The sequence below is a fragment of the Somniosus microcephalus genome, chromosome 2 (assembly GCF_052327205.1).
Source record: "Somniosus microcephalus isolate GS21.2 chromosome 2, FLI_Smic_1.0, whole genome shotgun sequence".
Classification (NCBI taxonomy): Eukaryota; Metazoa; Chordata; class Chondrichthyes; order Squaliformes; family Somniosidae; genus Somniosus; species Somniosus microcephalus.
The window spans coordinates 12105784-12133685 of record NC_140988.1 but is presented as its reverse complement, the minus strand read 5'-3'; the positions used below and the strand labels follow the sequence as shown (position 1 = coordinate 12133685).

Below are 27902 nucleotides of genomic sequence, written 5' to 3'. Positions count from 1 at the left end.
ACCACGTAAGTAAAAAAAAAAAGGTAAGTTCTTACCATCATCACCGCCGCTCCCTAATCCCGAGATCTCAGACCACCCTCCCGACCCCGACCTCCAGGCCTCCCCCCTGATCTCCCCACCAGCCCCGACCTCCCAGACCCCCAACAGCTCTCCCCAGGCCTGTGACCTGCCCACCCGATCCCTGACAGCACTCCCAACGGTATTCCCAAGGCCTGCGATCTCCCTACCAGGTTTACCCCGCTGAACCCTGATCACAGACTCCAAGACCCACCCCTTCCTGCTCCAGGCCCCCCGCAATCCAGCCCGATCACTTACCTGGAACTTGGAGCACTAACCTGCGCAGGCTCCTACCCCAGCGCCAGCTCCATCATGATGAGGTCCGATGCTCAAAATCCAGGGCTCCTTGGGCACCACCATTTGAGTGTGGGCTGTTAACACTGTGTGGGTGAGGTGCCCAAAAATGGGCGCTCCCGAATTTATCACTCTCCCCTAAATGTTCTTCTCTGTTGTTTGACCAAATCGATCATTTTGCCAAATTTATGAGCTACTTCTTATGAATATGATGGGCAGGATGACTTTCAGTTTCTTGATCTTGGCACTTCATGGTAGACTCACCAGTGTTGCACTGCCGGCCAAGGACGCGGCCATTGGAAGGAGCATCGGTCGGAGATACAACTATAACGTCGCCATGATGATTCTCCGACCCATGGTTCCTTTGAGCATGAACGTATGCGTACTTGTTGAACAAGCGAAATGACCTTCGACAAGTAGCCTTCTCCTTCTCTCAAAACAATATAAGCTGGGATATCCCATTTGAAAGCAAAAGTGAATAATGGAATGGAACATCGGAACAGGAGTAGGCCATTCAGCCCCAAGCGTGTTCTGCCATTCAATTAAATCAAGGCAGGTCTGTATCTTAACTCCATCCACCCGCCTTAGTTCCGCACTCCTTAATATCCTTGTCTAACCAAGATCTATTATTCCCTGTTTTGAAATTTCCAATTGACCCCCAGTCTCATCAGCTTTTTGGGGGAGAGAGTTCCAGATTTCCACTACTCTTTATATGAAGAAGTGCTTCCTGACATCACCCGGAACGTACTAGCTCTAATTTTAAGGTGATGCCCCCTTGTTCTGGCTCCCCCCCCCCCACCCACCGTCCCACCAGAGGAAATAGTTTCTCTCTATCTCCCCTATCAAATCCTTTAATCATCTTAAACACCTCGATTAGATCACCCCTTAACCTTCAATACTCAAGGAAATATTAGCCTAGTCTATGCAACCTGTCCTCAAACTTGCCCTTTCTCCATCCAAGTTAACTGTACAGATGGGTAGTCTCATCCATTGAGGCCATCATTCTAAGGAAATTTGTACAACTCAGTTGGTAGAGCCCTTGCCTCTGGGTCAGAAAGTTGTGGGTTCAAGACCCACTCTAAAGTACAAAAGCCAGGAAGTTATGCTAAAACTATACAGAACACTAGTTTGGCCTCAGCTGGAGTATCATGTCCAATTCTGGGCACCACACTTGAGGAAGGATCTGAAGGCTTTGGAGAGGGTAGAGAAAGAGGTTTACTAGGATGGTTCCAGGGATGAGGGATTACAGTCACGTGGAGAGACTGGAGAAGCTGGGGTTGTTCTCCTTGGAGCGCAGAAGGCTCAGAGGAGATTTGATCGAGGTGTTTAAAATCATGCAGGGTTTAGATAGAGTAAATAAAGAGAAACTGTTTCCAATAGCTGAAGGGTCAATAAAGAGAGGGCACAGATTTAAGGTGATTGGCAAAAGAACCAGAGGGGGAATGAGGAAAAACTTTTTACGCAAGGAGTGGTTAGGATTTGGGGGAGATGTGTTGCCTGATAGGGTGGTGGAGGAAGCAGATTCAATAGTAGCCTTCAAAAAGGAATTGGGTAAATACTTGAAGGAGAAAAAAATTTCAGGGAAAAAGCATGGGGGGTGGGAATAAATGGATTGCTCTTCGAAAGGGCCGGCGCCGACTCGATGGGCCGAATGGCCTCCTCCTGTGCTGTGATTCTCTGAACAGCTCCATGGTTACCCATTCGTGTTTGCCATCACCGTGCTCTGGTTTTAATGGTTCCGGCAGCCCTGGGTAGGGGACTGTTATCTTGCAATGACTCCTCATCATTTTCATTCCTCATTTAAATGTTTGCTCTTTTTGCTTATTGGTTAGGATTACTTACTGATAAGTAAGCCCACCAAATAAGTATTGCTGTGATGATTTCAACCAATTGTACATGTACGGAGGGCTCTGCCTGAAGGATAAAGGAAAATTACTTGCCTATTATGTGAAGAAAGATCCTTCACATACAATGGGGATATATCATTATTTTGGGGATCGTGCTGTATGCAAAATGGCTGCTGCATTTGCTGCTATAACTACAATTACTACACTTCAGATATGATTCATTGTGTATGAAGTTGCTTTGAGATATTTCTGAGAGACTTGATAAGGTGTTCTATGAACCAAGTTTTCCCTTCCCATTATACCCCAACCCCCTTCCCAAATCCCCAGGAAACTAGTAGACTATCTGTAACTGGGCAGTCATTAGAGTCGTAGGGGGAGAAATTGAGTCGCGGGGGCGCTAACTTCGCTGGGGCGCTACTTTTAGCACCCCGAAAAAATTAGCGTCCCCGCGGCTGGATGCGCCCCGCATCCCTCTTGGGGCGCTGTGAGGCAACATCGTGGCTCTACGCGCCGTGGTACTGCAGGCCTTCCTCCCCTTATTAAAAGGGAGGGGTCTGGCGCAGCGCATCCCGCTGCCCAGCTGGGCCACCAGGGATCGGGAGTGCCGGCAAATGAGCCCGGCACCCAACGGGGGCAGGTGCTGGCAGGCGGCCAGCAACAAAAATGGCCACCCGGCACCTCGCCTTTAAATAGCACCTCCCCGGCCGCAGGTGGGCCCCCTGACCCCATTGGACATAGCGTTCGGCGGTAAGTCAGGGGGCGCTACCGAAGATCGCGGCCGGGGCGCTAACAGTTACCTGAATTTCGCGGGCGGCGTTGGCAGCGCCGCATCCAGGCGCTAGTTGCTTTGCGCCCCGTTAGCACCCTCAAAGCAACCGAATTTTCCCCCCCATAGAGTCATAGCGGCACAGAAGGAGGCCATTCGGCCCATCGAGTCTGTGCCGGCTCTCTGTAGAGCAATCCAGTCAGTCCCATTCCCCCGCTCTATCCCCGTAGCCCTGCAAGTTTATTTCCCTAAAGTGCCTATCCAGTCTCCCTTTGAAGACATTGAGTGTCTCCGATTCCACCACTTCCGTCGGCAGTGAGTTCCAGGTCCTCACCACTCGCTGCGTAAAAAGTTTTTCCTCACATCCCCCCGTATCTCTTGCCCAAAGCTTTAAATCTGTGTCCCCTAGTCCTTGTACCATCAACTAGTGGGAACAGCCTTTCCCCGTCTAGCCTATCCAAACCCATCATAATCTTGTACACCTCTATCAAATCACCCCTCAACCTCCTTTGCTCTAATGAAAACAAATCCAGCTTCTCCAACCTGTCCTTGTAGCTAAGATCCCCCATCCCCAGAACCAATCTGGTAAATCTCCTCTGCACCCTCTCAAGGGCCTTCACATCCTTCCTAAAGTGGGGTGACCAGAACTGGACGCAATACTCCAGTTGTGGCCTAACCAGCGCTTTAGAAAGGTTCAGCATAATTAATTTAGAAATGGTAAATGCCTACCATGTGAGTGGATGTGCAAGGATCTCCAAGGTTTTTTTTAAAAAGTCAGTGCTACACGTGGGTGTTGGGCTAAATCCTATATAATCTGTGCTATAATGAATGTTTTCCCATTTGCTATTGAACATTTATTTATTGTAGACTGGCTTGGATGCAGAAGAGTTGTAAATACAGGAAACTCTCGTTTAAGCGGCACCTAAATATCCAGAATTCTCTAATAACCGGCAAAATTCATACTCCAAAAACAACACCTCAATAACCGGAAATGTTGCCGAGCCCGAGTCTCCCGCGGTGGCCGAGTTAGTCAGTGGGGGTAGTTCTCCAAACTGCCACTACTCGGCTTCTTGGCGCTGTCGGAAGTCTCTTCCGATCCGAACACCTCAATAACCGGAAATGTTGCCGAGTCCGAGTCCATTTAACACAACATTCTGTAGGTGAGTACCCAATTATACTGCACATTTCTTGATTTTTTTAATTTTTGTTTGTTAAAAATAGCCTTGGTAGATATACCTCTCTGTTATCCGAAATTTTTAATCAACCGGCACCATCCCGGTCCCGTCGGTGCCGGATACGGAAGAGTTTCCTGTACCCCTTTATCAAACTTCACATAGACTGAAAAGACGGTTCATTCTATCCTGTGTATAAGCAGGCATGCACTAGATGCTATTTCATTGGCACTGAGGATGCTAAAATGATTGGCCTTCCTTCGTTATTTGATGTACGTCTTTGATCTACGAGTTCTCTATCATTAGGTTTTCAGAAAATTTGTTCGCAGGTGACTGATGAGTCCAATGTGGGACCTACAGTCTCTGTCACAGGTGGGGCAGATGGTGGTTGAAGGGACGGGTGGGTGGGGTGCTTGGGTTGACGTGCGCTCCTCGCGCTGCCTGCGCTTGGCTTCCGCTTGCTCCCGGCGAAGAGACTCGAGGTGTTCGGCGCCTTCCCGGATGCTTCTCCTCCACTTTGTGCGGTCTTGGGCCAGGGATTCCCAGGTAAAAAAAAATCACAATTACCATTACGGGCTATTGATGTGTCTGAGTTATTGAGAAAGCTCGTGGAACTCTGCGTTCCTGAACTCTGGCCTCTTGTCCATCCCCACACCACGCCCTTCCTTCACCTTACCGTTGGCGGCCGTGCCTTCAGCTGCCAAAGCCCTAAGCTCTGGAATTCCCTCCCTAAACACCTCTGCCTCTCTCCACCTCTCTCTCCTCTTTAAAACCTATCTCTTCGACCAAGCTTTTTGTCTCCTTCTTTGGCTCGGTGTCAATTTATATCTGATTATGTTCCTGTGAAGCGCCTTGGGATGTTTTACTATGTTAAAGATGCTATATAAATGCAAGTTGTTGTTGTTAAAACTCAACTTTAAATTTGGAAGATTCAAATTTCGGGCTGATCAAAATCAAAATTTGAACCTATTCATAATCTTATGCGTGACTGTAGCAGAATGAATGACTTACTGACTGCTTATACTTATATCTCCATTTTTGTGTAATATCTTCAACTAAGGAAACACCAATGTAGATCAATAGATCGCCTGAGTGCAACTAATTTGCTACGATTATGCAAAATATTTGGTTGAAATTGTCTTCCAGTTAGGTTAAACTATGTATCTACATTACTTACTGAGACACCACTAGGGCGCCATTTTGAACTTTAGACGGGTCGTTGAGTTTTGTGGGTAGAACGTGAAGACAAGGTAAAGAAGCAATAATTGGAAGGAAGGATAAATAGAAAAGAAACAGAAAATGTGAACAAAACAACAATAAGAAAAGGCCATAGCAAAATACTGTGGATACAAAACACTTCCGTTCAGTCCGTAAGGGTGAGCCTGAGCTCCCGGTCGCCTGTCACTTTAATTCTCCGCTTCACTCCCACTCTGACCTCTCTGTCCTCGGGCTATTGCATTGTTCCAATGAAGATCAACGTAAGCTCGAGGAACAGCACCTCATCTTTCGATTGGGCACTTTACAGCCTTCCGGACTCAACATCAAGTTCAACAATTTCAGATAATAACCCCTGCCCCCATTTTTCATGCTGTATGATTTTTGCCATTCCCATTTGCAACATTTTATCTTTCCTGCCTCTTACAAAAGTACAGTATGTTCTTTCAATTCCCCCCAGCTCCCCCTGTCTCTGCACCTGCTTAATATCTGTTACATCTCCAGCTTTTTCCAGTTCTGATGAAGGGTCCCAGACCTGAAACGTTAACTCTGTTTCTCTCTCCGCGGATGCTGCCTGGCCTGCTGAGTATTTCCAGCATTTTCTGTTGTTATTTTTAATAAGAAAAGGCCATTCTGTTTCTCTTATTCACCCCTTCCATTTAGGCTCCTGCTCATGGCTCTTCCCCATTCTTTATAAACCAACCTATTGGCTTACAGACAGCTAAGAACCATTGTAATGGTGACTTAAATGAAAAAAAGGACTTGCATTTATATAACGCCTTTCACAACCTCAAGAAGTCCCAAAGCGCTTTGCAGCCAATGAAGTACTTTTTGAAGTGTAGTCACTGTTGTAATGTAGGAAACATGGCAGCCATTTTACGCACAGCAAGCTCCCACAAACAGCAACATGATAATGACCGGATAATCTGTATTTTTTAGTGATGTTGGTTGAGGGATAAATATTGGCCAGGACACTGGGGAGAACTCCCCTGCTCTTCTTCGAAGCAGTGCCGTGGGATCTTTTACGCCCTCCTGGCATAGCACATGCTTCTTAGGGTAGTTAAAATTTCTCTAACACAATGGTTTCTATTAGGAAACTGGTAAGAACTGAACGTAACAAGGTCGCAATTCCTCGTCATTGACATTACCAGAGATAGGGACACAAGTCACATCCTTTACTCCCTGTTAGACGGTTACCAGAGAACTTAAAACTAAAATTAAAAGTTTGTTTTTAAAAAAAAATGCACTGGCCCTTCTGGTTGTGACTCAAGGCACGGATGCATCTGTTTTGCTCAACAATGGGCCAGAACTTCGGGTCCCCACGGGTGAGTACGCGCTGGGTACTCACGCGTAGGCCCAACGAAAGTGCCGGTTTCATGCATGCACTGCGCATGCGCAGGAAACCGGAACGTCCGTTCCCTTGAAGGGGTTCACAGGTCGAACGCGTGCGCCGGAGAGGCAGCGCGTACGCCTGGAACTTCCGTTTTTTTTGCAGGTTTTTCCGGGAGGGTAAGTCTCCAGGAGCTACGCTTGTAAAAAGCAGTCGCAAGGCCTGCTTTTAACAAGGTAAGTGGTGAATTAAGTTAAATTTAAACATTTTTTCCACAGGTTTATTATTTTTAAATACTTTAAAGAAAGGTAAGTTTATTTTTAGCCCGTTAGAAACTGTAACAAATTTTTTCAAAAATTTAAATTATTGTTTAAAATAGTTATTTTATGTAATTTATAGTTATTTTAAAAATGTGATTAAAAAAAAATTTATTTGAAGTTTTAGTGATGTTTTGGGGCTGAATTGTATTCATAGATTTAACAGGTCTTCCTGTCAAATCTATGAATCGAGATTCCCTGCTACCATTGGCTCTCCATGGCCCACGTGATCCCAGGGGACGCTTCGAACTAACTGCGCCCCTGGGATACGCAAGCACTGCGCGCCGGCAGTTGGAGGAGGCCCAGGATCGGAATCTCACGCGGGCCCACAGCTCAACGGCCGGCGCGCTAGGTAAGTGCAGGTCGGAGGCTTGCACCCACGGGAAGCCCCCGACCCGAATTTCTGGGCATTAAGGCACAGTTCAGAAGTGGATGAGTAAAATAAAGCTATTTAAAAAACAAACAAACACACAACCTGGTTGAAATCTCAACTTGACCTTGAATTGTTCTTTTAATTATGGAATAACAGATGGCGAGGAGATGGTGCGGAACAAAGGTGTAAGAGGTTTTAGTTTCAGGCTGGTCTGCACACAAGTGTTGTTGCAGCTAGCACTCTCTCTGAAGAAAAAGGAAAGTGATGAGGGATCACACGCACCTTTATATTCCACCCACAGCCATCTGTTACTTTACAAACTTTTACATATAATATAATAGAGTTTACGCTTTAGGGCATCATCTGCGATCCGGGCGTAAATTGCGGCCAAATGTGCGCCAGCTTTTTATATCGACAAACGTAAAATCTGCCACGAACCAGCACCTTTTAGAACTTAAGAATTTAAAAAAAAATTTTTTTTTGCTTTAAACAAATATTCCTTGCTATATTTAAGAGTGGTAACTTGGTGTAGTTTGATTAATACAGAACGAAAATGGGTATTATCGCAAAAAAAATAAGCATTTTTAATCAGTGTCGAGTCCATCACCTGTGAGTAACCTGACTGAAAATGACTTTTGAAAATCTATACAGATTTTCAATGCACTATACAAATTATACAGATACAGTGTGCTAGTTGTATTGGGATACAGCAGTCAGGTTCTTAGTAAATTCAAAGAAAATTATATTCAGAGCTTTTAAAACGCACCTATTAGTGTACTTGTTCCCAAAAGAACCAGCTTAATTTTAAGAGCCTCTTTGAAGGCCCAAAACTCGCCATAGTGATTAATCGATCGGGGGCGGGGGGGGGGGGGCGTGGCCAGTTTTGTGGGCGGGGCTGGCTTCTGGCGCAATGTTTTTTTTGCGCTCGAAATTATGATATCTTTTTGCGCTGGTTTGGCCGATTTCAGGTGCATTGCGCTTGGAGGGGGGGTGGGGAAAGACATGCTGTTGTAATGGCAGTGGTTAATTCAGCCCCGCCAGTGGAGACTGGAGCTCCAACTCTGAATTCTGGGTTGACGTCTAGCGGCTCCTGTATTCATGTCTGGCCCCCCCCCCGCCGCCACCACTTCATTGATGGGCTGTGGAATTGCCAAAACCTTAACCGCTGCATACAGTAAACCACCCAACCGCTGGTATAATCTGGTTATGGAAACTACCAATGTGAAAGCTGGCAGTGGCGATATACCCTCTGATCACGATATCACCACAAAAATGGTAAAGTAAGATAACTATTAAATAAATGCTCTTATTTATAATTTTGGCAAGCGTCCAAATATGAAAGACCACCCCCCCCCTCCACCGAAACTTACTGTGTGATAATATCACCGCAGCTCAATTGCAGAAAATAGAGAACTGAGAGAAAAGACTCGAGAGGCACAGACCAGTAGGTGGGTCTTATCTCGGATGACGTTTTGAAGCAGAGGCCAGCTATGTTTGGGCCAGGTGTCAATAGACATCTCAGGAGTGGTGGGAGGTTGGTTCCAGGGGATGGAGACACTCCCTATGCCAGGAGTTGCCAATCCAGTGGCTCAGTTGGGACCCAGTTGTATCTTTGGAGGCTGCAGATTGTTGTCATTGGGCCCTACCAGTGGGGTCAAGACCAGGGAACCCCTGAAGAAAAGTTTTTTTTTCAGTCCTTACTCAAGGGGGGGTGGGGGTGCATGGCTGGGTTGGGTGGTTGGGGTGGGGGGGCGGGGGGGCAGGAGAAGAGGGCTAGGCTACCATCCCCTCTCCCAATGCCGGGCGGGCACCAGAGCTTTCGGTCACATGGGACAGGCGGATCCCGGAGACGCACTCATAGCGGAGCTTGCTCCCGACTTGCACCGTTCGAACGAGGTGCCCTCCCACTGGCCCCACAAAGTCCAGTGGGGTCAACACTGGAGGGCACCATATCGGCCTAATCACCGGGGTCCCATTCCGAGGAGTCTCGGGGCCCAAAAGTGCTGGAAATACACAGAAGGAAGAAAGAACAGGTTAATATTTGGTGCCGAAGCCTTTGTCAGAATTGGCACCACTGGACTAAACCACCCAGTGAGAGTCCAGCCCCTTGAGTTTGGCAGGCGTTGGTTGCATTGGTAAATAAGCGTTGCTTGTGTGAGTCTGGTGGACGCTCACTCCACATACACCAACTTCCTCCGAATCTTGGAGAGTGTCGCCGTGCATCAGCATGCATCTACATCACTAACAGCGCCATAGTGACGGTGCTCTGGGAGTCAGAGTTAAAAAAAAAACAGACACCTGTCAAGTATAACACAGGCAGTGTTAGTGAGGTACCTAGGACAGGTTGAGCTGAAGAATCAGAGCTCTGGTCTCCAGGTGAATACAAACCCAGCATCAAACGCCATCTCCCCACTCCAGCACCAACACACCATTGCCCCCCAGTGGAGTATTTCAGTATTTCAACTGTGCACTTCACCATCACTTTCCATCTGCAGTATTGTAATTCTAACAACTCTCATTTTTCCAGCCTACCATTCGGGGGGGGGGGGGGAAAGCCCCATTTAAATTTTATGCAGGACACAAAATTGCTTGTTTAACGTACAATGAACTGCCGGAGATAAATGTATTTTTTAAATAGTGCCACCCCCTGCCTGAAAAGAAAGCAATTATGTCGGAAGTGATCTTCAAAAGACCCCTCAGCAATTCAGCCACTAACATTTCTTCAATCAGAGCCTCTGTAATGTCGCAAGCTGCATAAAGTTTGAGAAAATATCACGCTGCAATTCAGTGATAAGAATGCAAGAATGTGAAAAGGTAGTTCAGCTTTGCAATCTGCCTCTTCTTGTTGTTCAAATCCTCTTTAAATGCCTCCATTGACCCCCCACTGACCCCGTTGGTTCCTGCTACTGTGCCAAAGCGACATTCTCCTGTTTTCATTTGCTTATGCTAAATCCATTTTAATAACTTCTTTCAAGTCAGTAAAAGACTGCACCAGGTGAAACCTTAGGAACAGGAGGAGGCCATTTAACCCCTCGAGCCTGTTCCGTCATTCACTGAGATCAGGACGGATCTGTGACCCACCTTTGCCCCGTATCTCTTAATACCTTCGGTTAACAAAAAGCTATCAATCTCAGATTTAAAATTAACAACTGACATAAGATCAATTGCTGTTTGCGGAAGAGAGTTCCAAACTTCTCCCACCCTTTGTGTGTAGAAGTGTTTCCTAATTTCACTCCTGAAAGGTCTGGCTCTAATTTTAAGACTATGTCCCCTAGTCCTAGACTCCCCAACCAGCAGAAATAGTTTCTCTCTATCTACTCTATCAGTTCCCCTTAATATATTGAAAACTTCGATCAAATCACCTCTTAACCTTCTAAATTCCAGGGACTACAACCCTAGTTTGTGTAATCTCGCCTCGTAATTTAACCCTTGGAGTCCGGGTATCACTCTTCCTTGAGTTAACCTTAAAGGGGCAAAATTCCTCCTGTCGCTCTTTTCCTGGGATATCCCCTATGAACGATGTAGTTATTCCTTAATAACAACAGAAAATGCTGGAAAAACTCAGCAGGCCAGGCAACATCCGTGGAGAGAGAAATAGAGTCAACGTTTCAGGTCGAAGACCCTTCGTCAAGACAAAGGGATATCCCCAGGAAAAGATCGACAGGAGGAATTTTGCCCCTTTAAGGTTAACTCAAGGAAAGAGTGATGCCCGGACTTCAAGGGTTAAGTTACGAGGAGAGATTACTCAAACTAGGGTTGTATCCCTGGAATTTAGACGGTTAAGAGGTTATTCCTTGAGTTGTATTTAGCTGTTTACTTTATGCATTCTTCAACCCATAATTGTTACCTCTGGTTCTCTGAGTTTGTTTCTGCACAAAATCTCTCTCTAACCCTATTGTTTTGCTTCAATACATTAAAATCCAGACTCATGCTCCCCTTCCAAGTCTCATTTCTCCATCATTAAGTTCTTTCCACCTATAGTAATTATGAAGCACTGTAGCCAATTTGAAAACAAAATTACACGTATCCTTGTGATAAGGTTTGAACATTTAACTTTTGAGATTTTTACAAAGGAAACCATGGGGACGATTTTGTCAATGGGAGCACATTGGAGGTGGGACTGCTGCTTGTCGGGTTTTAGTCCCGCCTCCATCGACTTCTGGCCAACCCACGCTATTTTCCCTTGATTGACCTTGTTGAGCCCACCCAGCAGGCTTAGCAGGCCAATTAAGGGAAAGCCGGTTACAGAGAACGTCAGCATATGACGTTTCATGAATTGTCATCGTTTGACAGCTCTGTGAAGCTGTCAAACACTGACATTCCCTGTTGTTTGATGAGTCCTTGTATTCAAGACTCACCAAACCTCTTTCGTGAGCAGAAATTAGATGGTTGTTGCATCGGAGAATGCAGCGGCCATTTGTCATCTCTGCCGGTGCGATGCGAGACTCTCCGCATCCCCAATGGTTGAAGCCTGCAGGAAGAAACAAAGGTAAGTAAACATTTTCTAACACTTTCCACTCATCTCACATACACACCTCTCCACACTTGCACCCATCACTTAGCTTCACAGCGCACTTTTGCACCCCTCTGACCCCCACAGACCCACTGCTCGCCTCGGTGACCCTGACAGGATTCGCAGCCTTCGGGAAGCCTGCACTTGTGTGGGTAAATTGGGGATAATCCTCTTTTTTATTTGTTTTATGGGATGTGGGCGCTGCTGGCAATAACAACATTTATTGCCCATCCCTAATCGCCCCTCGAGAAGATGGTGGTGAGCCACCTTCTTGAACCGCTGCAGTCCCGTGTGGTGAAGGTACTCCCACAGTGCTGTTAGGGAGGGAGATCCAGGATTTTGACCCAGCGACGATGAAGGAACGGCCGATATATTTCTAAGTCAGGATGGTGTGTGACTTGGAGGGGAACTTGGAGGTGTTGGTGTTCCCATGCGCCTGCTGCCCTTGTCCTTCTAGGTGGAGGGTTTGGGACGTGCTGCCGAAGAAGCCTTGGCGAGTTGCTGCAGTGCATCTTGTAGATGGTACACACTGCAGCCACGGTGCGCCGGTGGTGGAGGGAGTGAATGCTTAAGGTGGTGGATGGGGTGCCAATCAAGCGGGCTGCTTTGTCCTGGACGGTGTCGAGCTTCTTGAGTGTTGTTGGTGCTGCACTCATCCAGGCAAGTGGAGAGTATTCCATCACACTCCTTACTTGTGCTTTGTAAATGGTGGAAAGGCTTTGGGGAGTCAGGAGGTGAGACACTTGCCGCAGAATACCTAGCCTCTGACCTGCTCTTGTTGCCACAGTATTTATGTGGCTGGTCCAGTTAAGTTTCTGGCTAATGGTGACCCCCAGGATGTTGGTAGTGGGGATTCGGCGATGGTAATGCCATTGAATGTCAAGGGGAGGTGGTTAGACTCTCACTTGTTGGAGATAGTCATTGCCTGGCACTTCTGTGGCGCAAATGTTACCTGCCACTTATCAGCCCAAGCCTGAAGGTCGTCCAGGTCTTATTGTATGTGGGCATGGACTGCTTCATTATCTGAGGAGTTGTGAATGGCGCTGAACACTGTGCAGTCATCAGCGAACATCCCCATTTCTGACCTTATGTTGGAGGGAGGGTCATTGATGAAGCAGCTGAAGATGGTTGGGCCTAGGACACTGCCCTGAGGAACTCTACAGCGATGTCCTGGGGCTGTGATGATTGACCTTCAACCATCACAACCATCTTCCTTTGTGCTAGGTATGACTCCAGCCAGTGGAGCGTTTTCCCCCTGATTCCCATTGACTTCAGTTTTACTAGGGCTCCTTGATGTCAGACTCGGTTAAATGCTGCCTTGATGTCAAGGGCAGTCACTCTCACCTCAGCTCTGGAATTCAGCTCCTTTGTCCATGTTTGGACCAAGGCTGTAATGAGGTCAGGAGCCAAGTGGTCTTGGTGGAACCCAAACTGGGCATCAGCGAGCAGGTTATTGGTGAGTAAGTGCCGCTTGATAGCACTGTCGATGACACCTTCCATCACTTTGCTGATGATTGAGAGTAGACTGATGGAGCGGTAATTGGCCAGGTTGGATTTGTCCTGCTTTTTGTGGACAGGATATACCTGGGCAGTTTTCCACATTGTCGGATAGATGCCAGTGTTGTAGCTGTGCTGGAACAGCTTGGCTAGAGGTGCGGCTAGTTCTGGAGCACATGTCTTCAGCACGATAGCCGGGATGTTGTCGGGGCCCGTAGTCTTTGCTGTATCCAGTGCGCTCAGCCGTTTCTTGATATCACATGGAGTGAATCGAATTGGCTGAAGACTGGCTTCTGTGATGGTGGGTACCACCGGAGTAGGCCGATATGGATCATCCACTCGGCACTTCTGGCTGAAGTTGGTTGCAAACGCTTCAGCCTTGTCTTTTGCACTCACGTGCTGGGCTCCACCATCATTGAGGATGGGGATATTCTTGGAGCCTCCTCCTCCCGTTAGTTGTTTAATAGTCCACCACCATTCACAACTGGATGTGGCAGGACTGCAGTGTTTTGATCTGATCCGTTGATTGTGGGATCGCTTAGCCCTGTCTATAGCATGCTGCTTCCACTTTTTAGCATGCATGTGGTCCTGTGTTGCAGCTTCCCCAGGTTGGCACCTCATTTTTAGGTACGCCTGGTGCTGCTTCTGGCATACTCTTCTACTCTCGTTAAACCAGGGTTGATCTCCTGGCTTGGTGGTAATGGTAGAGGTTACAGATTGTGGTGGAATACAATTCTGCTGCTGCTAATGGCCCACAGCGCCTCATGGATGCCCAGTTTTGAGCTGCTCGATCTGTTCTGATTCTGTCCCATTTAGCACGGTGGTAGTGCCACACAACACGATGGAGGGTGTCCTCAGTGTGAAGACGGGACTTCATCTCCACAATGACTGTGCGGTGGTCACTGCTGCCAATACTGTCATGGACAGATGCATCTGCGACAGGTAGATTGGTGAGGACGCGGTCAAGTAGGTTTTTCCCTCGTGTTGGTTCTCTCACCACCTGTCGCAGGCCCAGACTGGCAGCTATGTCCTTCAGGACTCGGCCAGCTCGGTCAGCAGTGGTGCTACCGAGCCACTCTTGGTGATGGACATTGAAGTCCCCCACCCAGAGTACATTCTGTGCCCTTGCTACTCTCAGTGCTTCTTCCAAGTGGTGTTCAGCATGGATGAGTACTGATTCATCAGCTGAGGGAGGGCGGTAGGTGGTAATCAGCAGGAGGTTTCCTTGCCCATGCTTGACCTGAAGCCATGAGACTTCAGGGGGTCAGGAGTCAATGTTGAGGACTCCCAGGGCCACTCCTTCCCGACTGTATACCACGGTGCCACCACCCCTGGTGGGTCTGTCCTGCCTGTGGGACAGGACATACCTAGGGATGGTGATGGAGGAGTTTGGGACATTGGCGGAAAGGTATGATTCTGTGAGTATGACTTTGTCAGGCTGTTGCTTGACTAGTCTGTGGGACAGCTCTCCCAATTTTGGCACAAGTCCCCAGATGTTGGCGAGGAGGACTTTGCAGGGTCGACTGGGCTGGGTGTGCCATTGTCATGTCCGTAGCCGGTGCCTAGATCGATGCTGGGTAGTCCGTCCGGTTTTATTCTTATTATTTTGTTTTGTAGCCGTTAGTTACAACTGAGTGACTTGCTGGGCCATTTCAGAGGCAGTTAAGAGTCAACCACGTTGCTGTGGGTCTGGAGTCACATATCGGCCAGACCGGGTAAGGACGGCAGATTTCCTTCCCTAAAGGACATTAGTGAACCAGATGGGTTTTTACAACAATCCGGTAGTTTCATGGTCACCATTACTGATACTAGCTTTTTATTCCAGATTTATTTAATTAACTGAATTTAAATTCCCCAGTTGCCGTGCTGGGATTTGAACTCACGTCTCTGGATCATTAGTCCAGGTTTCGGGATTACTAACCCAGTGACATTACCACTACACTACCGTTCCCCTAGTTGTCTCATCCTTTGATCTTTTCTCCCTCCCTGCAGAGATGCATCGGCCCTCCTCTGCCCTCCTGTGTGTGAAATGCAAGATATCAACTTGCTTCCTACCGCACCATTGTCACGGTGTCTTGAAGCCCTACCCTATTGTGCCACCTTGATTAGTGAAGGTTCAACTATTGTTCCCTAATAAATGCTTCAGAGATCAGCAAAGCGTTTTGTGAATTAAACGTAAATTTGTCGCGGCCTGCAGCTTTCCTTCAAGTTAGCTGTCGGAGCTTTTGGACACGGGCAATCTACATTTGACCTTGTATTAAACCTTCAGGAGTTTTTTTTTTCAACTTGGCATTATTTATTTATCCTGTCTCTCTTCTCAACCCAAAGGTCACTGCAGGATCTTTCCAAGCAAACAGACATTCCCTACGGCACAGTGATCGAGTCAGCTGTGTTTGAGCACGTGCGAGTGAAAGGAATGAACCCCTTTGAGAGAGACAATATGTACGCCCAAATGTGGAGGATGATGAACAGAGGTAACGGCACCGAAACCTCGGTCAAGGATTCCCAGGAAGGCATCCGAAGGGTACAGTACATTTCTCTCACATCTTTACACCGGCTGTATATCTTTCTCCTAGGTGTTAGATTAGATTGGTGTACGCTGGCGACTGTGCATGAGTGGGAGATTGCAAACTGCGCGACTCTAGATAAACAGAGTTCAGCTTTCACCCTAAGCTGCAATTACATTTTTTTTTTAAACGTCTTTTTCTTCCATTTACGAAATAGATAATGTGCTCCATTTAATGTTGGTCCATTTACAGCAACACTGCTTCAGCTTGAAAGGGAAGGTTGGCCGGCAGGATACAGCCCCCCCCCCGGGTAAATGTCGTAATAACGGGCACTAAAGCGGTCATACGCCACGCTGCTCTGTACCTTCCTGGTGAGATAGGTGCAACGTCACATCCTAAATCTGCGAGGTGCAACACATTGGAGAAGGTGCAAAAAACGATTTGCTAGAATGATGCCAGAACTGAGAGGCTGTACCTATCAGGAAAGATTGAACATGCTGGGGGCTCTTTCCTCTAGAAAAGAGAAGGCTGAGGGGCGACCTGATCTTTAAGATTGTGAAAGGATTTGATCGGGTAGACGTAGAGAAGATGTTTCCACTTGCGGGCGAGACCAGAACTAGGGGCCGTAAATATAAAATAGTCACTAATTAATCAAGAAAGGAAATTCAGGAGAAACATCTTCACCCAGGGAGTGGTGAGAATGTGGAACTCGCTACCACAGGGAGGAGCTGAGGCAAATAGTATAGATGCATTCAAGGGGAAGCAATATTAACACATGAGGGAGAAAGGATATGTTGCTGGGGTGAGATGAAGAGGGGTGGGAGGAGGCTCGTGTGGAGCATAAACACTGGCACGGAGCAGTGGGGCCGAATGGCCTGTTTCTGTGCTGTAAATACTTTGTAACTTTGTAACCAACAGCCTAGAATGTACTTTCCTCAGTTAAAGAAGATCTTTTACTAAACTGTCATTCATTTCTAATAGCAGTTTAGTAAAATGTTGGCCCTGAAATTAGGATCGGGAGCTTGCCGCGCGTGCAAGCCCCCGATGTGCACTCACCCGGCGCGCCGACATCTGAAGCCTGGGCCTGCTTGCATTTCCTGTGACTGGCCCGGTTCAGATGTCGGCGCGCTGTGCTAACCTGATCCAGCGGCGTACTTAGTTCGATTTGCCGGCTGGGATCAGGTGAGCACTGTGCAGCCAATCAGGGGAGGGGAAACTTCATTCATGAGTTTGATAGTATTAGCTGTCAAACTCATGAAAAGTAAAGGGCCCAAAACACTACTTAAACTTTAAATAAAATTTTTAAAAACATCCCACTGATTAAATTAACTATAAATAAGTTTAAAAAAATATTTTAAACAATTAATCAAATTTTTGAAAAAAATAAATTTTTAAAAAATAGGATCTAAAACTAAACTTACTTTACTGTAAATTCTTTAAAAATAATAAACCTGTGGAAAAAAAAAGTCTAAATTGTACTAATAGACCACTTACCTGTAAAACTAAGTACTTACGTCTGTTTTTTCCACGTGTAAAAACCGGAGGCCTTTACACTCGGGCAACTCTGGAAAAAAAAAAGGAATTTCACTGCGCACGCTCTGCTTCACAAGTCGCATGCGTTCTGCCTCTTAACCCCTTGGGTCAGAGGAGAAGAAATGCCGGTTTTCAGCGCATGCGTTGTGCATGCTGAAAACCGGCAATTCCTCCGGGCACACGCGTGAGTACCCCGTCCGTACTCACGCGTTGGGAGAGGAATTACTGGGCCAATATTTCTTTATCTTTACTCACCTGTCTCTATGAAGCTTTTCTCATTCTGATTTCATATAAGCTTTGGACAAACCAACCCTCACTGCTGACTTAACACTCATAGGCCTAGAAATTCAGTTTGGGGCGGCCAGCTCGCTCGCGCCCAGAAAGTACCGCTGCACATGGAGCCACTTGCGCCCACCGGAAATTCAGTTTCAGCGCCCCAACTCGAAGGCGGCCGCTATTCAAGGGTTTCGGCGCCCCCGCTTGGGGCGCTGAAACTGAATATCGGCGCGCTAGGTGCCGCAGCGCCACCCGCTGCGGAGCGGCAGGCTGCGGTACTGCAGGCCTTCCTCCCTCTCTTAAGGGGGAGGTGCCTGCAACAGCGAGATCGCCGCTCGCTAGTGCCGGCAAATGAGCCCAGCACCACGGAGAAGTGCCGGGCTCCCGGAAAACAGCCGGCAATGCCGCGGGGGGTGGATGGAGGAGGCCGGGGAAGGAGGTGCGGGCAGGCGGCCGCCAAAAAAGCGGCCGACCGCACCTCCGCCTTAACTCGCCCCACTAACGCTACAGGACGGCCCCGTTTTCTGATCGCTGTTTGCGGCCGCTGCGGAAGAGGCGGCTGCAACTAAATATGGTGGTCGGGCCGGTAGCGGGGCGGTAGCGGGGCACCGCGCACACCGATGACGTCATCGGTGGCGGCGCAGCGCTACTGGCTAACGCCGCCATTACCGCAGCGCTGAATATCGGCGAAAGCTCAGCAAGTGGCGCAAAAGCCCTCATTGGGCGAAAACTGGGCGCAAAGCCTACTGAATTTCTAGCCCATAGAGTCATAGGGGGAGAAATTCGGTATCGCCCAGTTTGGGGCGCAATTATAGGCCAGGCGCAAAGTTTAGCGCCTGGCGTTAATTACCGCCTCTGACTGCAAACTTGGCCTCTTTTGCCCCTTGAAGTGATTTGAGCGCTAAGTCAGGTGCTACACAACTCTCTTAAGGCGCTAATGCCGAGGAGTGAGGCGTTAGCTCAGAGCGCTGACGAAGCTCATGTGATGTCAGTCAGCAATGGAACACAGACAGACTGGCGCCGGCCAGTTCTTAAAGGGGAGGGTCGATCTTGCTCTCCATCCACACCCTGCTCATTGCAGCCTTGAATCTCGGCCTGGACAGACCTGTACATCAATTCTGCTGGAAAGAACAATGGAGAGACCAGGGAAAGAGCTCAGAGTGCAGCCCCCATAGTCTCTTCTAAATCGATGCAAGGAAGATCAAATCAAAATGAACCTGCAAAGTGCTGCTCAGTACCCAAAACTCCTTCACACAGCATTGAATCTCTCCAGAAGTCTCTCTCTCTCTCTCAGAATGCGTGGAGCAAAAATGTCACTGACAAGAAAAGGCAGGAAGCGGTCGCCTTTAAATAGTGCTCCCCCAGTCCCGACTGCAAAACGCTCCCCTCAACCTGTCGTTGCTAGCGGCAGGTGGTAAGGCAAGGGGCGCCACGCAATATCCAGTCCGGGGCGCTACACGCTCGACTGACGTCACGATCTGCGGGCGCAGGAGATCATGGCGGTAGTGTAAACTGCTATGCAAGTTGCTACGAGATAAACCCCAGTGGTGGAGAGTTTTGGGAACGACGACAACAACAACTTGCATTTGTATACCACCTTTAACACAGTAAATCGTCCCATGGCGCTTCGCAGGAGCGATTATCAAACAAAATTTGACACCGAGCCACAGAAGGAGATATTAGGAGAGATGACCAAAGGTTTAGCCAAAGAGGTAGGTTTTAAGACACGTCTGGGCGGGCTCAACAAGGTCAATCAAGGGAAAATCGAGTGGGTTGGCCACAACTCGATGGAGGCGGGGCTACAGCCCCAAAAGTGGGAGTCCCGCCTCCTACTCGCCTCCATTGATAAAATCCAGCCCATTGTCTCCCAGATGATTCAGGAAGAGTCTTGGGATTTTCACCAGTTCTGTACAGTTTTGTAACTTCAGTTATTATTTCATCTCTGTTACTTAACTCACAGGACTTTTCAAGTTCACACATCTGTGGTACTACCGAGTTTGTCCGCAGGTATTAAGTACATTGTACTATTAAAAGTGAATGATGCTCAGCATATCATTATAACACAGGCATGACTGACGATATATTATTTATGATGCGGCTCACTCAGCTCGGCCTACAGCTATATTATTTTGTATGCATATTTTATGTATTTGGTCTTGACTTATGTTGTATCACAAGGGCTTCTTTCTTTGAAATAACGGCACTGAACATTTTAATAAACTGCAGAAGTGGTTAGCATATGTTAAGAGGCGTGTAATGCTTAAAACAGAAGTGTCGTGTACGGATTGCATAGCCTAAATGCCACATTCGCCATGCTAAAAGACAATTTTACAATGTGGTTTGCGGTCAACTTTACAGCATTTCACCATTTTTGCCAAAGCGCATCCTCAATCCAATTTTGACTCTGCCCACAACACCAAGACTCCCTTGGTCTGTCGCCAGTGACATTCTCTGTGGCTCCACCCATAGCGTTCTCATCCTGTTTGAATTTTCTGCATGGTCGACCACTCTATCCTCCTCCACCATTCACCTCCTTCGCAGTGCTCTAGCCTGGTTCTGCTCCTTCCTGTCCCAAGTAAAGTCAACACGTCTCCTTCAGTGGCTTCTCCTCTTGCCCTTGCAAAGTCACCTCGGGTATGCCCCAAGGTCACATCCTTAGCTCTCCCCCCGCCCACCCCCACCCCCCTCCCGCATATTCTTTTTCACCTCCACTAGGTGACACCATACATAGGCACAGGGGGTCAGCTTTCTGAAGTACGCTATCGACAGCCAGATCGACCTCTCCTCCACAACTCTTCACTCCTCAACCATCTCTGTTCGTAGCCAACAATGAGTTGTGGATGGGCACGTAACTTGCTTCAACTCAGTATCAGCAAGACTGAGGTCATCCTGTTCAACGCCCGCTCAAAACTCTGGACCTTGGGTCCTAATTCCATTCCTCTCCCTGGCTGCCCGCGCAGCCCACATTTCAGAGTACCAGTCTTGGTGTCATGTTTGATTGCGCATATTAGCCATTGCTAAGAGCATCTAAGAGCAACTTTGCCTGCCTCTGCCCATATCTCACTGCAGCTACTGCTGCTGAAATCAGTCACCATTCCTTTGTCATCTCCGGACCCCTGTGTTCCAAAGTCCTCCTTGCTGGCCTCCTGAGTGCTTCCCTTCACAAATTGAAAAGAATAAAAAAGGACTTGCATTTCTTTGGCGCCTTTCGCGACCACCTAATGCCCCAAAGCACTTTACAGCCTATGAAGTACTTTTTGAAGTAGAGTCACTGTTGTAATGTAGGAAATGTGGCAGCCAATTTGCACACAGCAAGCTCCCACAAACAGCAATGTGATAATGACCAGATAATCTGTTTTAGTGATGTTGATTGAGGGATAAGTATTGGCCAGGACACTGGGGAGAACTCCCCTGCTCTTCTTCAAAATAGTGCAATGGGATCTTTTATGTCTGCCTGAGAGAGCAGACAGAGCCTCGGTTTAACGACTCATCCGAAAGACGGCACCTCCGACAGTGCAGCACTTCCTCAGTACCGCACTGGGAGTGTCAGCCTAGATTTTTATGCTCAAGTCCCTGGAGTGGGGCTTGAACCCACAACCTTCTGACTCAGGCAAGAGTGCTACCCACTGAGCCACAGCTGACACTCATTCAATACTCCACTCCCGACCCTATCCCGCACTCTGTTCCTTTCTGCATCACACATATCCTCACCAATGTTGATAGCTGATCATCCTCTGCTGAATCGATTTGAAAATCCTCATCTACAGGCCCCTTAGTTGCCTTGCTCCCTCCCCTCCTGAGCAGCCTTCACCAGCCCAATGCTCCACCAAATGCCCTGCGCTCTTCCAACTCTACATCCACCCTCCCTCCGCTCCATTATCAATGGAGCAGCTCTCAGCCCACACTCTGGGACACTCTCCATCAAACCCTCCTCCTTGTTACCTCCCTGCCAAGAGCATGAGTCCCGAAGGCTGTGTTGCCTGCCCGGTGTTAGGGTAAAGGACATCTCCTCTGGCTGGAGAGGAACTCAGAGTGGGAGGGGAAAGATCCAGTTGTCGTGGTCCATGTAGGTACCAATGACGTAGGTAGGACAAAGAAAGAGGTCTGCTGAGGGAATACGAGCAGCTAGGGGCTAAATTAAAAAGCAGAACCGCAAAGGTAATAATCTCTGGATTACTACCAGAGCCACGTGCAAATTGGCATGGGGTAAATAAAATCAGAGAGAGGAACGAGTGGCTCAAAGATTGATGTGGGAGAAATGGGTTTCGATTCCTGGGGCACTGGCACCAGTACTGGGATAAGAGGGAGCTGTTCCGTCGGGGCGAGCTTCATTTGAACCAGGCTGGGACCAGTGTCCTGGCGAATCGAATAACTAGGGCTGTAGATAGGGCTTTAAACTAAATAGTGGGGGGAAGGGATATGCTGAGCGGAAATTAAAAAAGTCAAAGAAAAATATGAAGGCAAAAGTGCAGGGTAGCGCTAGGGGTAATGATGTGACAGGAAGGGACAGAGCGTATACACATAAGAGTGCATCAGAAAGAGGGCTCAGAGTAGGGAAAAATGGTAAAAAGACGAAATTAAAAGCTCTATATCTGAACGCACGCAGCATTTGTAACAAGATAGATGAGTTGACAGCACAAATAGAAATAAATGGGTATGATCTGATAGCCATTCCAGTGGTTGCAAGGTGACCAAGGCTGGGAACTGAATATTCAGGGGTATTTGCCTTTTCGTAAGGATAGGCAGAAAGGAAAAGGAGGTGGTGTAGCTCTGTTACTAAGGGATGAGATCAGTGCAGTAATGAGAAATGAAATTGGGCTAGAAGGTCAAGACGTAGAATCAGTTTGGGTGGCGATAAGAAATAATAAGGGTAAGAAGTCACTGGTGGGAGTGGTCTACAGGCCCCCAAACAGTAGCCACACTGTAGGACAGAGTATAAATCAAGGAATAATAGAGGCTTGTAAGAAAGGTACGACTATAATCATGGGAGATTTTAATCTTCATATTGATTGGAAAAAGCAAATTGGCAAATATAGACTTGAGGAAGAGTTCTTAGAGTGTATACGGGATGGTTTCTTGGAACAATCTGTTGTGGAACCAACCAGAGAGAAGACTATTTTACATCTGGTAATGTGTAACGAGGCTGGATTAATTAATGATCTCGAAGTGAAGGATCCTCTTGGGAAGAGTGATCATAGCATGGTAGAATTTCAAATTGAGTTTGAGGGCGAGAAAGCTAGGTCTCAAACTAGTGTCCTGAACTTAAACAAAGGTAATTACAAAGGTATGAAGGCAGACTTGGTTAAAGTGGACTGGGAAAATATATTACAGGTTAAGACTGTAGAAAAGCAGTGGCAAACATTTAAGGAGATATTTCATAACTCTCAGCAAAGATATATTCCAGTGAGAAAGAAAGATTCTAAGAGAAGGATGAACCATCCGTGGCTAACTAAGGAAGTAAAGGATGGTATCAAATTGAAAACAAAAGCATGTAATGTTGCGAAGAATAGTGGAAGGCCAGAGGATTGGGAAGTTTTTAAAAACCAGCAAAGGATGACTAAAAAAATGATAAAGAGAGAGAAGATAGCTTAAGAGAGTAAGCTAGCAAGAAATATAAAAACAGACAGTAAGAGCTTCTACAGGTATAAAGAAAGGAAGAGAGTAGCTAAAGTAAACGTTGGTCCCCTAGAGGATGAGTCTGGGGAATTAATAATGGGAAACAGGGAAATGGCAGAGACTTTGAACAAATATTTTGTATCGGTCTTCATGGTAGAAGACACTAAAAGTATCCCAGTAATGGATAATCAAGGGGCTATTGGGGTGGGGAGGGGGGAACTTAAAACAATCACTATCACTAGAGAGAAAGTACTAGGCAAACTAATGGGACTAAAGGTAGACAAGTCCCCTCGACCCAATGGCCTGCATCCTAGAGTCTTAAAAGAGGTGGCTGCAGAGATAGTGGATGCATTGGTTGTAATCTACCAAAATTCCTTGGATTCTGGAGAGGTCCCAACAAATGTAACGCCCCTGTTTAAGGAAGGAGGGAGACAGAAAGTAGCCAAATATCGACCAGTTAGCCTAGCGTCTGTCATTGGGAAAATGCTGGAGTCCATCATTAAGGAAGTGATAGCAGGACCTTTAGAAAATCATAAAATAGTCAAGCAGAATCAGCATGGTTTTATGAAAGGGAAATCATGTTTGACAAATTTGCTGGAGTTCTTTGAGGATGTAATGAGCAGGGTGGATAAAGGGGAACCAGTAGATGTCGTGTAATTGAATTTCCAGAAGGCATTCGATAAGGTGCTACATAAAAGGTTACTACACAAGATAAGAGCTCACGGGGTTGAGGGTAATATATTAGCATGGATAGAGGATTGGCTAACTAACAGAAAGCAGAGAGTCGGGATAAATGGGTCATTTCAGGTTGGCAAACTGTAACTAGTGGGGTGCCGCAGGGATCAATGACTTGGATGGAGGGACTGAGTGTAATGTAGCTGAATTTGCTGATGATACAAAGACAGGTGGGAAAGCAAATTGTGTGGAGGACGCAAAGAATCTCCAAAGGGATATAGGTAGGCTAAGTGAATGGGCAAAAATCTGGCAGATGGAGTTTAATGTGGGAAAATGCAAGGTTATCCACTTTGGTAGGAAAAATAAAAATCTAATTATTGTTTAAATGTGGAGAGATTACAAAATGCTGAGGTACAGAGGGATCTGGGGGTCCTTGTACGTGAATCACAAAAAGTTACCATGCAGATACAGCAAGTAATTAGGAAGGCAAATGGAATGTTGGCCTTTATTGCAAAGGGAATGGAGTATAAAAGTAGGGAAGTCCTGTTACAACTGTACAGGGCATTGGTGAGACCACACCTGGAGTACTGCGTACAGTTTTGGTCTCCTTATTTAAGGAGGGAGATACTTGCATTGGAGGCAGTTCAGAGAAGGTTCACGAGGTTGATTCCGGAGATGAAGGGGTTGTCTTATGAAGAAAGGTTGAGCAGGTTGGGCCTATACTCATTGGAGTTTAGAAGAATGAGAGGGGATCTTATTGAAACATATAAGATTCTGAAGGGGCTTGACAGGGTAGATGCAGAGAGGATGTTTCCCCTCGTGGAGGAATCTAGAACTAGGGGGCATAATTTCAGAATAAGGGGGCACCTTTTTAAATCAGAAATGAGGAGGAATTTCTTCTCTCAGAGGGTCGTGAATCTTTGGGATTCTCTTCCCCAGAGAGCTGTGGAGGCTGGGCCATTGAATATATTTAAGGTGGAGATAGACAGATTTTTGAATGATAAGGGAGTCAAGGGTTATGGGGAGCGGGCAGGGAAGTGGAGTTGAGGCCAAGATCAGATCAGCCATGATCTTATTGAATGGCGGAGCAGGCTCGAGGGGCCAAATGACCTACTCCTGCTCCTACGTCTTATGTTCCTTATATGTTCCTGCTCTCCTTCACAAGCCTCCTGAAAACTTGTCTATTTTGCCATCACCCTTAACCCTTCTTCCACCACTGGTTATTTTCACCTTTGAGGCATTTTATGACATTAAAGTTGCAATTAAAGTTTAAGCTGTTGTTGTCTAAGAATGAACATCTGTAGTCGTGTGGAAATCACATTAACAGATGTGATCGGAATATAGAGATGGCAGATGTGTAGATACTTTGTCCCTTTCAATTTTGTGCCCTGAAGCTCTATTTAAAGTCCTACGGTCCCTCACGTCATTCTGGTATCTCCCCCAAGTGACATGCTTCATGTGTCAATTTAAATGTTGAATGTTGACAGGCTATTCACCATCAAAGGTCATTGCAGACGATCATAACCTTGTCCTTACCTCGGGATAGATTTTATGAGAATCATAATTGATGTGTATAATTTTATGAGGAGCCGAGATAGAGTGACTAGGAAGGACCTATTTCCCCTAGCAAGAGAGGTCAATAACCAGGGGGCATAGATTTAAAGTAATTGGTAGAAGGATTAGAGGGGAGCTGAGGAGAACTTTTTTCACCCAGAGGGTGGTGGGGGTCTGGAACTCACTGCCTGAAAGGGTGGCTGAGGCAGAAACCCTCATCGCATTTAAAAAGTGTTTGGATGTGATCATGAAGTGCCGTAACCTACAGGGCTACGGACCAAGAGCTAGAAAGTGGGATGAGGCTGGAGAGCTCTTTCTCAGCCGGCACAGACACGATGGGCCGAATGGCCTCCTTCTCTGCCGTAAATTTCTATGATTCATGTTTATTCATCAGGAGAACTTCTAGGCACAGAAGCCAGAGCACCCGTTGGACTTTCTGTCCCATCAATTCATTTTACTAGAAGGAAAATCCTTCATACTTCACCGCTGCTGGCTTTTGAGGGATCCAGTGGAAGAAAAATCAGTGCCCGTGAAGGGATATTTACTAGTCCTAGCCCCGTTAGGGCTACCCCGGATCAGGCGTATTTCTCAGACGTTCACTTTCAACTAAAGTTTGAGGTAGCCGAATCCTAAAGATGCTTAATTGGGTCTAAAGGTCCGGGCTATCTCTCCCTAAAGGAAAGGAACAACCCGAGAATGTTACCGTCCTCCAGATAGCACTTTAATAAGTTAAGCTAGACTGTAACGTCCCAAATATTATGAGGGTCCGGAAAACTCCCCCAGAAATGTAACTCTCCACCAAAGAGTGTACAAAGATTGAGTTTGTGAGTTTTTGATACAGAAGATTTATGTGAGACAATTCTAAAAATATATAGAGATTGATTAAAAGAACTGACATGCAATTTACAGTTGGTGAATCAGTCAATCGCAACATTAACAATTCTAAAAAGTGAAAACATACAATCTTTTTAACAGAGAATCTTACTTTTAAATCTTAACTTCACTACAGTATTACAGTTCTTAAAGTTCTCTTATACAAGATATCCATCAATATCAAATACCTTTGATCCCCGAGGTACAAAGAGTTGGAGACTACAGAGCCGCCCCTGAAGCCGAGAATTGCTTTGCCAGATTAAAGCAAGTCTGATCTCCCATTTGAGAGTTCAATATTTATACCCTTTTCCAATGATATTTCCCTTAAGGTTTTCTGCTGATGCAAGTTAGTTATCTCTATTCATCTTTCTGCCGACCTCTGCAATTCTCCACTGCTACATCAGCTTGTAACATTACAGAATCTTGTCTCATCTCTAGGTGTTCTAAGTTTACCATATAAAAACAGTGTGACGGCCCGTGTTCCTTACTTTATGTCATCTTTACGAGGGCAGATGTTCCTTATCTTATGTGCCATCTTTACGAAGTTTAAATTAGAACACCTTATCCAGGTTGAACCATTGTTTTGTTCCCAAAAGGTCAGTTTGTCGCAGCCATACACCTTCTGTTTCAATAAGGTTATTTATTCAGGGTCAACAACTGTCTTATCTCAATAGCCAGAATTCTTTCATAGCTATTTCATCGTTAGGTTTCTAAATTTCCAAACCCAGTTTGTCATGTTTCAATAAGGCCAGAATACTTTCATAAGATCGTGTATTTTTCTGAATAAGTTATATGGCTTATTCCTTCATACCCGCCCATAGCAAAAGCCTTCCCTCTGGTACAAGTTGTCAGCAAGTTTGCATCCAGGAGATGGCATAGGCTGTGTGGTGGCTCTTCTGTGCTGAAGACGTGCCAAAGAAGGAATATCTGGATCAGTAAGCGGGGTCCCAGGGTAAGTATTTGTGCATATATAATACATGATGAAGTACAGTCACGTCTGCTCTTCTTGTCCCCCTCAAGGACTGCTCATCCTCCTCCAAATCTGAGAGAACTATGAGAATCCCAAAGGCACTCTCATCCTTGCCATCCTGGTTGTTACAAGGGAAATAGTAACTGTAAGCAAGCCGGTTGTAAGAGACCTTTCTCTATTTTATTTATAACTGTTCCCCTTGAACTTTCCTCTATTTTCCTTGTACGCCATCCTACACACATTTCTCTACCCTATATCGCCCGCTGTATTGAAATCAAGAGTTGTCACACATTCTCCCACTTAAATTCATTTTTTCCAATACTTCCAAACAGTGGAAGTGCTAACCTCCCTCAGCTGAAAACGTAATAACTATACAGCAAAGCGAAAATATAGTTTCTTTCTGCAATCACATCTGGGGACATTATTGAACGAGACTTTTGACATGACAACACCATAATAATTACAGTGCAATTACGCTACAATCTGATCCTTGGGTGAGAAGAGAATCAATCTTTTC

At 46.5% G+C, this 27902-nt stretch overlaps 1 protein-coding gene across 1 annotated transcript in view; it reads left to right on the top strand.

The window, feature by feature from the left end:
- LOC147122548 (glutamate receptor ionotropic, delta-2-like) overlaps window positions 1-27902 on the top strand; it is a 1303876-nt gene that overhangs the window by 1098293 nt on the left and 177681 nt on the right. Inside the window, 1 exon segment of the mRNA XM_086006579.1 lies at window positions 15710-15905. Coding sequence (XP_085862705.1) covers window positions 15710-15905 — 196 coding nt within the window.